The sequence below is a fragment of the Piliocolobus tephrosceles genome, chromosome 21 (genome assembly GCF_002776525.5).
Source record: "Piliocolobus tephrosceles isolate RC106 chromosome 21, ASM277652v3, whole genome shotgun sequence".
NCBI classification, from domain to species: domain Eukaryota; kingdom Metazoa; phylum Chordata; class Mammalia; order Primates; family Cercopithecidae; genus Piliocolobus; species Piliocolobus tephrosceles.
Window position 1 is genome coordinate 49,091,808 of NC_045454.1, and position 11,854 is coordinate 49,103,661.

Sequence of the window (11,854 nt, forward strand, 5' to 3'; positions counted from 1 at the left end):
ATTTTCACCATTTCTAAGTGCACAGCTCAGTGGCATTAAGCAGATTCCCATGGCTGTGCAAACATCACTGCCGTCATCTCCAGAACTTTCTCATCTTCCCAGACTGAAGCTCTGCCCCGTGAAACAGTCACTCCCCGTCCCCCGCCAGCCCCTGACACCCCCCACCCTACTTTCTGTCTCTGTCAATGTGACGACTCTAGGGACCTCCTAGGAGTGGAACCACACAGAATTCGTCTTTTTTTGTTTTGTTGTATTTTGTTTTTGCAGGGGGAGACGGGATCTTAACTCTGTTACCCAGGCTGGAATGCAGTGGTGTGATCAAGGCTCACTGCATCCTCAAACTCGTGCGCTCAAGCGATCCTCCCACCTCAGCTTCCCGAGTAGCCAAGACTACAAGCACATGCCACCATGCCTGGCTCATTTTTGTATATTTTTTTTGTAGAGACAGGGTCACGCTATGTTGCCCAGACTGGTCTCGAACTCCTGGGTTCAAGTGATCCTCCTGCCTTGACCTCCCTAAGTGCTGGGATTACAGGCATGAGCCACCGCGCCCAGCCAGGATTTTTCCTTTTGTATCTGGCTTTTCTCACTGAGCGTGATGTCCTGAAGGTTCATCCACACTGTAGTCTGTGTCAGAATTTCCCCCGCTTTTTAAAGCTGAATCATATCCCATTATGAGGACGCCCCACACTGTGGCCTTGGGCTCATCGGAAGGTTCCCTGGAGCCTTCAGTCCCCTGCACTCTGGGCAGGAGCCCTTCTAACTGGGCACACCTGAACAGCAGATTCCGTTTGCCCCCTTCTGGGACCTGTTTTTTCTTTTCTTTTCTTTTTTTTTTTTTGAGACGGAGTCTCGCTCTGTCGCCCAGGCTGGAGTGCAGTGGCACGATCTCGGCTCACCGCAACCTCCGCCTCCCGGGTTCAAGCGATTCTCCTGCCTCACCCTCCCAAGTAGCTGGGATTACAGGTGTCTGCCACCACTTCCAGCTAATTTTTGTGTTTTTAGTAGAGATGGGAGCTTCACCATATTGTCCAGGCTGGTCTCGAACTCCTGACCTCAGGTGATCTGCCTGCCTCAGCCTCCCAAAGTGCTGGGATTACAGGAGTGAACCACTGCTCCAGGCCTCTGAAGCGTCTTTTTAACCCCTGGGTCTGACTATCACTCCCCTCCTCCATCCCAAACACATCAAAGCCCAACCTTGTCAGCTTCCCGAGACCCTCCCCAGCACCCCAGCAAAGAAGGACCATGCCTCTGGGGTCACACAGGCCTATGTAAAGTATCCCAGCTCCGTCCCTCACTAACTAGGTGGCTAGATTCCCTTCATCTGTGCCCCAGGAGAAAGCCTTAGGAATGAAGACAACTAATGCTAACGTTTACTTATTTATTTACTGCTTCAGAGATGGAGTCTCACTCTGCTGCTCCGGCTGGAGTGCAGTGGCATGATCATAGCTCACTGCAGCCTCGAGTTCCTGAGCTCAAGCAATCCTCCCACCTTAGCCTCCTAAGTAGCTGGCTAATTAAAAACAAATTATTTTTTTGTAGAGCTGAGGGGGCTCACTATGTTACTCAGGCTAGTCTAGAACTCCTGAGCTCAAGCAATCCTCCTGCCTTGGCCTCCCAAAGTGCTGGAATTATAGGTGGGAGCCACCATGCCCACCCTAAACATTATTTATGTGCATAGGTAATATCATCATTATGATTTAAATTTATGTAAATAATATAAACATTATTACTTAAATTCACATAACATAAGCTTTATTATGTGCTTATATAAAGAACATAAATATGGCCGGACGCAGTGGCTCACACCTGTAATCCCAGCACTTTGGAAGGCCAGGGCGGACAGATCACGAGGTCAGGCGTTCAAGACTAGCCTGGCCAACATGGCAAAACCCCATCTCTACTAAAAATACAAATATTAGCCGGGCGTGGTGGCACACACCTATAATCCCAGCTACTCGGGAAACCGAGGCAGGAGAATCACTTGAATCCGGGAGGTGGAGGTTGCAGTGAGCTCAGATCACCCCCCTTGCACTCCAACCTGGGCAACAAGAGCAAGACTCCATCTCAAAACAAAAAAAAGAATATAAATATTACTACTTACATTTGCATAAATATATACTTTATCATATATTTGTATAATTATGTAAGTGTTTCTTATAATAGGAAACTGTATTATTATCGATAATATAAAGAAAACGACATATCTATACTTATGTAATATAAATGATGGAATATAAAGATTATTTGCAATATGATAAACAGGTAGTTAATTGCAAATGTTATTGGTATGTATTACGTAGATCAATGTTAATAACGTATATTGTGTAGATAAATTTTTTTTTTGTTTTGAGATGGAGTCTCGCTCTGTTGCCCAGGCTGGCGTGCAGTGGCACGGTCTTGGCTCACTGCAAGCTCCGCCTCCCAGGTTCACATCATTCTCCTGCCTCAGCCTCCTGAGTAGCTGGGACTACAGGCCCCTGCCACCACGCCCGGCTAATTTTTTGTATTTTTAGTAGAGACGGGGTTTCAGCGGGGTTTCACCAGGATGGTCTCGATCTCCTGACCCCGTGATCTGCCTGCCTCAGCCTCCCAAAGTGCAGGCGTGAGTCACCACGCCTGGCCATGTGTAGATCATTATTATTTACATGTACTGTGTATATCACTGTTATTGGCATATTTTGTACATATCAATGTTATTGACGTGTAGTGTGTATATCACTGTTAATAATGTATATTGCATAGATCAATGTTAGTCACATGTATTGTGTAGATCAATGTTATCGGTATTCATCATGTATAGCAATGTTATTGGCATGTATTGCATATAGCAATGCCATTTGTATGTTTTATGTAGATCCATGTTAATTATCTAGTATAGACTCATGTTATTGGCATGTATTGTGTATATCCATGTTATTGGCATGTATTAAGTATATGCATGTTATTGGCAAGTGCTGTGTATATCCATGTTATGGGCATGTGATGTGTATATCCGTGTTGTTGGCATGTATTGGGTAGCTCCATGTTATTGGCATGTGCTGTGCAGGTCCATGTGTTTTTTTTTTTTTTGAGACAGAGTGTCACTCTGTGGCCCAGGCTGGAGTTCAGCCGCGCGATCTTGGCTTACTGCAACCTCCACCTCCTGGGTTCAAGCGATTCTCTTGCCTCAGCCTCCCGAGTAGCTGGGATTACTGGTGTGCACCACCGCGCCCAGCGATTTTTTGTATTTTTAGCAGAGACAGGATTTCACCATGTTGGTCAGGATGGTCTCGAACTCCTGACCTCATGTGATCCGCCCTCCTCGGCCTCCCAAAGTGCTGGAATTACAGGCGTGAGCCACCGCACCCTGCCAGATCCATGCTACTGTCATGTGCTGCTCAGGTCCCTGTTGTTGGCATGTGCTGTTTAGATCCATGTTGTTGGCAAGTGCTGTGTACATCCATATTATTGGCATGTGATGTATAGATACATATTATTGGCATGTGTTGTGTAGTTCCATGTTATTGGTATGTGTTGTGCACAGCGATGTTATTGATACGTATCGTGCCTGTCAATCTTTCTTACCTAACGCGATGGAATGGCGAGCCTGGCGCTGTCCTCCCACCCCTGGGCGCGAGGGGGCACTCGAGGCGCTCCTGGCCGCGGGTTGCACGCAGGCCCCGCCCCCGAGTCCCGATTGGCTGAGTGCCGTCCGCGGCGTCGCACGCACGCAGGCCCCGCCCCGTCCGCCCCGCGCCGGCCCGGCGCGCCCTCCCTTGGCCGGCGGCGCTTGTTGTTCGGCGGCGGCGGTCGCAGCTCGGGTCCCCCTCGGGCGCCCCCGCCGCCGTCCGCGCGCGGCCATGGAGCTGGAGGTGCCGGACGAGGCGGAGAGCGCCGAGGCGGGGGCCGTGCCCTCGGAGGCGGCGTGGGCGGCGGAGAGCGGGGCGGCGGCAGGTAACGGCCCGGCCTCCGGGGGATGCGGCCCGCTGGGCTAGTCCGAGCGCCGAGGGTCGCGGGGCTGTGGGGTCGGGACTGGGGCTGCACGGTCGCTGCGGCGTCCCCGCCGGTTCCGGTAGCCTGGGGCGGGGCAGCCTCCTAGAGCTCCGGGGAGGACGGGGCTGGGGCCGCGCCGGGAAGTGGGAGGCCTGCGGGGTGCCACCTCCCACCGCTTCAGGGCCGGGGGCGACTCGGCGTGGGCGCCGCTGGGGAACCCCGTTCTGCCGGCCTCTGCTCGGACCCGCTCCCTGGGGCTGCCGGCGTGTGAGTGGCGGCTGCTTGGGTGGAGGAGGCGGGGGTCTCTGAGGCCGCGCGAGTTCATCTCCTGATGTCACCTCCCTTTCTGTAAGTCCCCAGACCTGGGTCCGGGTGCGCGACCTTTCCTCACCTTCCTGCGCCTCAGTTTACCTCCCTGCTACAATGAGGGGAGGAAAAGGGTGACATTTCAAGATGCCTCCACTGCCCCGGCTGTGCACACAGGGTGCCCTGTCGCCGCGTCTCCCTCTCCCCGAGGCTTCCCCCGGGACACACTGGTGGGGCTGCGGGCTGGGCGGGAGGCGCGGCTGTCTCATGCCCCTTTTGGCTGCTTCCTGGCCCTCCAGCCGGGTAGGTGCGGGCAGCTGGGCCTGCTCTTCTTTGGGGACGGTGTGCAGAGCCCTGAGGAAGGGAACGGTTCCTTCCCTGTCGAGGTCACAAGCTCCCAAATCGGAAGTTTCCGGATTCACGAAATCCTCTGCTCCTCCCAGGCAGCCGGCAGCAGCAACGTCTCTGTAGACACCCACACGGGCATCCGTCCGCCTTCTCCCCCCGGGCCTCCCGAAGCTTCCTTGGTTGGCAGGCGGGCAAGCGGGCGGGCGGGCGATGCGTGCTGCCTGGGAGTTGGGGGAGATGTCTGCAGAGAGAGAGAGAGTGGAAGTTATCAAGTCCCCCCCCACCGCCCCCAGCCTTGAAAGACACTCGTGGTTTCCCTCCTGGCGGCCATCTGGAACTGCTTGGTAGATGACCCGGTTCCTTCTCCAGAGCCAGTGGCCTCGCCCCTTTCTTTGCGGGCAGCCAGTGTCCTGGCCTGGCCAACACGAGACATGGTGGAGGAACCCAAGCAGGGCAGCAGGCCCCAGCCCTGGTTCCTTTCTCGGGCCCCCCAACTTCCGCTGTCAGCCCTCTGACCCCAGCTGGTCAGAGACAAAGTAACTCAGGACTCGCTGACCACGAGAAAACCACACTGTGACCATTCATCTTATCAGGGGCTCTGGGAGCACTAGGGACAGATAAAGTTGCCAGCTCCAGGAGCCATGGCTGGGGCTGAGCATGGGCGGGGAGGGGACAGCCAGAAGGTCAGGGCCCAGCATCTCTGCCCATCCCTGAAATCCACAGAAATGGGACCCCAGCTGGCCATGTATTGCCTCTGAAATTTTAAAATTCAGAGTTGCCGCATTCCTCTAACCCCATCTCTTCTGTGTCAGTGCTGGTGAGTTTAGGTGGTGCCTGGCTGGGCGCCAGAGACGTGAGCACATAAAGGGGCCTGCTTGTTCTTCACCGAGGTGGTTTGGTGCCTCACTGGGGCTTCTCTGCCTTGGCAGAGGTATGTTGAGCCAGGAAATGGGTGCTGAGCAGTGCCCCTGGCTTCTGCCCACCGTATGCCAGGAGTACCTCCCAGTTGTGACAGCCACAGTGACCCAGACACTGTTCAGCGTTCCCTGGGGGCAGGACGGCCCTGGTGAGAAACGCCACATGTTTATGACTCTGTGAACTGCTTGCTTTTTATCTGTGGTCACTGGAGTCTTCCCCACCCTATGTTGGGATCGGTTTATAGAGAGGGCGAGTGCCAGGCAGTGGTTAATGGCGAGGCCCAGAGTTGTCCCCACCAGGGTCCCCCTCCCAGCTCTGCGCCTCAGTTGCTGTGTGGCCGTCACTTCCCTGGGCTTCAGTGTCCTGTCTGTAAAATGGGGTGATGACCGTGTCTGCCAGGGGCTGGCTGAGCCTGGGATGAGCTGGCACTCATGCTTGGTGACTGTCGTGCCGGTTGGCCGCCTCCTTCGGGCCTCTCCATCGTCAGTGCCTCCAGGCCCCTGCTGAGGCGCATGCCGGTGGTTTCTGGAGTCAACTCTTGCTGTTAGAAGCGATGGTGACACCTTCCAGAAAGCTCAGCTACAGCGGGAGCCTTGTCCGACGGGCTGAGGGAGGCTGCCCGTTTCCCATGGCGCTGCCAGCTCCCAGTGTCATCGTCCTTGGCGATTTCGGCCGATCCGATGGGAGGCAAAGCAATGTCTCGTTGGTGTTTAAAATCTGGTTCCTCTAATTGCCCGGGCTCCTGGCTCCCGAGACGTGGCCTGAATGGCGTCTCCATGGGCCATGGCTGTGGGGCACGGAGGGGCCGTCTCGGGAAGGCCAGGTCTGGGGATGTGGCTGTGCCCGCTGTGGGGGCCGATGGCCTGTGGTGGGGTTTGGTCTGAACTGTGGCCTGGGTGTGTCTGAGCCTCTTCCAGGCTGTCCTATCTCTGTGATGCCCCAGAATGCTCAGCTCCATCCCTGCCCCTGCCCCACTCCCACAGCTGATCTGTCTCTCCAATGCCCTGGAAAGGTCAGCTGCATCCCTGCCCCTGCCTCACTCCCACGGCTGATCTGGTGGCAAGTGATGTCAGCCTCACCTTCAGAACTGGCCCAGAACCCACTGACTCCTTCCCTGTCCTCTGCCTCCCCCGGGTCCAGCTTGGTCCTCCCCGGTCCAGTTCGACGCTCCCGAGTCCAGCCCGGTCTTCCCCAGTCCAGCTTGGTCCTCCTCCGTCCAGCTCGGTCCTCCTCCGTCCAGCTCGGTCCTCCTTCTCCCCCTGAGCCAGGCCCAGCACTCCTGCTCTTCCTCTGCTCCCTGTTCCACATTCCAGGAGGACCCCATTAAAAACCAGTGGCCCAAGTCCCACCTCTCCTCTGCTGGCAGCCCTCCATAGCTCCCCCCTCCCTCAGGGTCAAAGACATAGTCCTCCTTGAAGCCCATCAGGCCCTGCACAGCCTGCGCCGGGCCCTTGCCCTCCCCTCCGCACTCTGATGCAGGCCCATGGGCCCCTTGCTGTTCCTCCAGCACGCGGGGCGTGGTCCTGCCCCAGAGCCTTTGCACTGCTGTCCTCACCCCCTGCCTGGAATGCGCCTCCTCCTCTCTGTGTCCTTCACTCCCTTAGCACTCTCCAGGTTTTGCAGGAGTATCTCCTCTCCGTGAGACCTCCCCGCCCTGCTGTCACCACACAGTGGCCTCCCCTCCTCCGTCCCCTGCCCTCCCGTTTCCTCTTCCTTGTTTGTGTCACCATAGCACTTGTCACCACCTGAAACATATGGCTCTGCTGACGTGTTTTCTGACCATCTCCTCCTGAGCGAGAGCTCTGCGAGGGCCAAGACTCTCTGTGCCACTCCTGCGGCATCCCCTGCACCCGGAAGAGCTGCACAGTGCAGATCCTGGTGAACATCAGGTGCACGAGGGCAGCAGTGCCAGGGAGGAAGGGCAGGGTAGAATGGGGTGGCTGGGAAGGTCTTGCCAAGAAGGTGGCATCTAAGGGAGACCTGTGGGTGGTGGGCAGGAAGAGGGCATGGCCCCAGCAGAGGCCCCGCGTGCCTGGAGCACAATGTAGTGTGGTCACAGGGCGGCCAGGCAGGGAGTCAGCACCACCACCAGGGCCTCCCCTATAGCTGTGGTGGTCTGCATAAAAGGTCAGGGAGGCCTGGCATGGTGGCTTACACCCGTAATCCCAGCATTTTGGGAGGCTAAGGCAGGAGGATCACTTGACCTCAGGAGTTTGAGACCAGCCTGGGGCAACATGGCAAGACCCCTGTCTCTACTAAAAAAAATTAAGAGAAGTAACTAGATGTAATGGCATGCACCTGTAGATCCAGCTACTCAGGAGGCTGAGGCAGGAGGATCACCTGAGCCTGGGAGGCCAAGGCTGCAATGAGCTGTGATCGTGCCACTGCACGCCTGGGTGACAGCAAAATTATATCTCAACAATAACAACAACAAAAAAGGGTCAGTGGGATTGTGATATCTCTCGTTGCAAGTCAGCAGGGCGCAGGCGGAGGCTGAGGATGCTGGGGATGGAACGTTCCTCATTCTGTCCCGCCCTGGCCTCCTCCCAGGATGCAGGTCAGGCACCGTGACCACCGCAGCTTGGCTGTCCCAGTGGAGAGGCCTCGGGAGCCGGCCCTCCTGGGTTCACACCCAGTGCCACTGCATGCCAGCCGGGGACGTGTGGCCTCGGTGTCCCTGTCTGTAAAGTGGGCGTGATGGCTGCTTTTCTCCTGGGCTGCATGGAGAATCGTGGAGTAAAGCCCTTAGAAGGCACGGGGCAGGCAGCCGGCCCCGCGAGAGAGCTGGGATGCCCCCTCTCTCCCGGGTTGCCGTTGGAGGAGGAGTCCCCTTCGTGTGCCGCTTCCGGGGGGCAGGTGCCAAGCGAGCTCACCTGGGTGCTGGGGTCCACCGTGGGAGTCAGGGCTCGCGAAAGCGTGGGGTCCATTCCTGCAGGTCCTCGCATGGGCTCCAGACCTCTGTTGAACACCTCATGTGGGTCGGGTGGGGCTCAGGGTGCCTGGTCTTTTGGTGCCAAGGGGACTCCCTCACTGACCCCTTGGAGCCCTCATGTTGCTGGGCGTCAGCTGTGGATGGCAACAAGTGGCCACATGAGACCCCACCCGAATCTGTTCATGCCAGTTCTTGTCAACAAAGTTTTATTGGCAACGGCCACGCCATTTGTTCCCTTGCCGGCCTTGGTGGCCTCCATGCTGCAGCGGCAGCGCTGGGAGCTGAGTGGTCACACTTGGGACTGCGTGTTCCGCAAAGCCAAAAACACTTGCTGCCCGGTCCTTTCTGGAAGATGTTTGCCCAGCCCAGAGCCAGGCTGCGTTGGGTGGTGGTGAGTGTGGGGAGGGTACCTGGGAGGTCGAGTGGCCAGGCCTGTGGCAGCCGAGGACTCAGAGGGAGGTGACTGTCGCCACGAGCTGAATAAGGATGGGCTGTGGCTCAGGCGACGTAGGCGGTGGGACAGCCGCGCCGAGCCCGTGGGGTGGGAACGTGCTGCACCCACTTGAGCTGTAGAAGTGAAGTCAGTGCGGTGGGAGAGGGTCGCGTGGGGTCGGAGTGAAGACAGCGGGCCGCACTGGCGTCTGAGTGGGGCGGCAAGCACCCATTCACAGCCCCGGTGCCTGGTGGGGGATGGTCTGTGGGCAGCCGTGCTCTGTGGGGTTGGGGCAGGTGTCCAGGTGAGTGGCGCCGGTGCCTGGACAGGGCATGGGGAGGTGAGGGCTGGTGAGGGAGATGAGGGGCCCGGAAGGATTTTGGCCCAAGCCCTGGAGCTGGTGGCCAGGGTGGGGAGGACTGAGGACAGAGCAGGACTGGGAACCCAGGTTCTGTGGCAGGCGTGTGCCGATGTGGGGTGAGCAGGCAGTGGGGACCCCCAAAGCAGGTGGAGCCTCCAGGAGTCTGGGTGGGGTGGTCCCAGCGCCTGGTGTGGACTGAGCTGAGCCTGCTTTGGCCACTGAGACCCGTGTGCCTTTGAACAAGTGACTTCCCTTTGTTTTAAAATTTTAAAACTGTTTTTGTAGAGATGAGGTCTCACTATGTTGTCCAGGGTCCAGGGTCTCGAACCCTTGATCCCAAGCAGCCCTCTTGCCTCCGCCTCCCACAGTGCTGGGATTACAGGACCCGACGGTGGCCCCTTCTTTGCCTTTTGGAATGAGAGCTGTGGGTGTCCTGGGTACCTGGCAGGACAGGGATGGGTGAGGGCCCAGCCCCTGGGAAGCTGCATGACCTGGGTCTTTCTTTACAGATGGGGAAACCGAGGCTCCAGGAGGGCTGGAGAGTCCACACAGGGTGGGGCCGTGAACGAGGAGCGGGGCCTAGGCCTCCCTGCTTCCTGCTGCCTGCCACCTGGCCTGGGCAGCATGTCCCTTTACACAGGACCAGGCTGGGCAAGACCCTGTAAGGATTTGCCGCAGGCGCCAGCTGGACAGGGGCCCGCGGTGGTGCAGTGCTCGTGGGGATTACAGCCTGAGGGGATTAGCTCAGAGCCCCTGCACCTGCTTCCCCGCCACGCTGAGAGACCAGCTTGGGAGGGGCTGGAGTTGAGCATGAGGGCCCCCAGGTGCCTGAGCTGATGTGGGGGTGCCAGCGGACAGGGCCTCTGGCTGAGTGAAGAGAGAACCCCAGCACCCTGCCTGGCCGCTGTCCGCCACTCAGGTGGGGCTGCTGATGACGGTTTGGGGGAGTGGGGTGCGCTTCGGATATCGTCAACATGTGCTCTCCTGTGTGTGCTTTGGCCGGGTGCTGGGGGCCGGGGGGACAAGAGGGCCAGGCCCCTGAAGGAACTCCGGGAGTGGGGCCAGGATATGCAGACAGCAAAGAAAAGCAAAACACGCAACGCAGTGGACGAGACAAGTGCCGGGGAGAAGAGCTGAGCAGAGGAGGGGAGAGAGCAGTGGAGGAGGTGCCCTCAAGGCCGGGGACTCGGGGGTCGTGCTTGAACAGAGATCCAGGGGAAGCCAGGGGGTTGTGGAAGTGTAGGGGGAGCCCTCCAGCAGAGGCACTGTGCAAAGGCCCTGGGGCAGGACCACGCCTGGCGTTGTAGAGGAACAGTGAGGAGGAGAGGGCAGGGAGGGGATGGGGCAGGGTGTGCGGGGCCTTGTGGGCCGCAGGGAGGACTTGGCCTTTGACCCTGAGGGAGGTGGGAGCCATGGAGGGCTGAGGGCAGAGGAGGGTTGGGCCCCGACTCAGGAGCTCACAGGCACCCCCTGGTGGCTGCTGTGGGGAGGACAGATGGGGTGAGGGTGGGAGCTGGGCTAGGGGAACCAGGGCAGAGGGGAACAGGAGCAGTGGGCCATCTGGGATGGATTTTGGGAGCAGAGCCAGCAGGACCTTTTGAAGGGTTGAGTGTGGGGCTGAGGGGGCTTGAGTTTGATATCAAGATTTGAGCCTGAGTCCTGGAAGGACAGAGCCGCCCTCAGCCAAGATAGATGCAGGAGGGGCAGCGTGGGGGCCGCTGGTACCCAGCATGGCCGAACTGCGTGTAAGACCCCAGGAGCCCCTGTGGGGAGTGTCGGGGGCAGAGGTGAGAGCCGGCAATGGGACTGGGTGGGGCCGTCAGGACCCTGGTGGTGGCCGTGCTCAGTGGACGGTGGTGTCTCTGTTCCATCGTGCTCTTGGCAGGAGGACAGCTGAGATGAGCGGGTTCGGTTGCTCAGCCGCTCCGTGCCTCAGTTTCCTCATTTGGAAAGCAGGGTCCCTTGAGGATTAGATGAGTCAGTGCACACAAAAGGCTCAGAGCCGGCCCTGCCCATGGTGAGCGCCCAGGGAGTGGGGAGAGGGACGTTGAGCGGACAGTTCCCACTGTGCGCCCTTCCCACGCGGTGCTGGGCCTGGCCACCTATGTGTGCTGACATCAGCAGGGCTGCTTGGGCAGGGCAAAGAGCCTGGGGTGGGAGCAGCTGCCTTGGGACCCTGTGCCTGCAGTCCCAGCGTGCCCATGTCTGCCTGGTCCATCCTCCTGGGGGGAATGCATTTCCCCAGGCGCATATGAGTCAGCCTGGCTTGGCATCTGCTGCTAAAACAAACATCCCCGCTCTCCTGGCCATCCCAGAGGCTCGTTTCTTGCTTGTGTTGGGGGCTATGGTGGTTTTGCTCCCCTGATCTCTCAGATCCAGGTTGACAGAGGTGCTGTCACCCTCAGTGCAGTAAAGGCTCAATGCTTCTGTAACCCAGAAAGGTGGTACGTGTATTAAAATGCACTCTGATTGGTTTTAATCAGGTCTGGTGAGGCAAAGAGAACAGGAGGTGACTGCTATTGAAAAGCTCTTGTGCCGGGCACGGTGGCTCAAGCCTGTAATCCCAGCACTTTGGGAGGCC

The 11,854-nt window shown here is 58.1% G+C and overlaps 1 protein-coding gene across 6 annotated transcripts in view; it reads left to right on the forward strand.

The window, feature by feature from the left end:
- Positions 1-3,737: 3,737 nt before the first annotated feature.
- Positions 3,738-11,854, forward strand: part of PIP5K1C (phosphatidylinositol-4-phosphate 5-kinase type 1 gamma) — a 63,374-nt gene continuing 55,257 nt past the window's right edge. For all 6 annotated transcript variants that reach the window (XM_023183604.1, XM_023183606.1, XM_023183608.1 and 3 more), the window contains exon 1: positions 3,738-3,936. In XM_023183604.1, the coding sequence (XP_023039372.1) occupies positions 3,843-3,936 (94 nt within the window). In that variant the 5' untranslated portion in view covers positions 3,738-3,842. The remainder of the gene's footprint in view (positions 3,937-11,854) is intronic.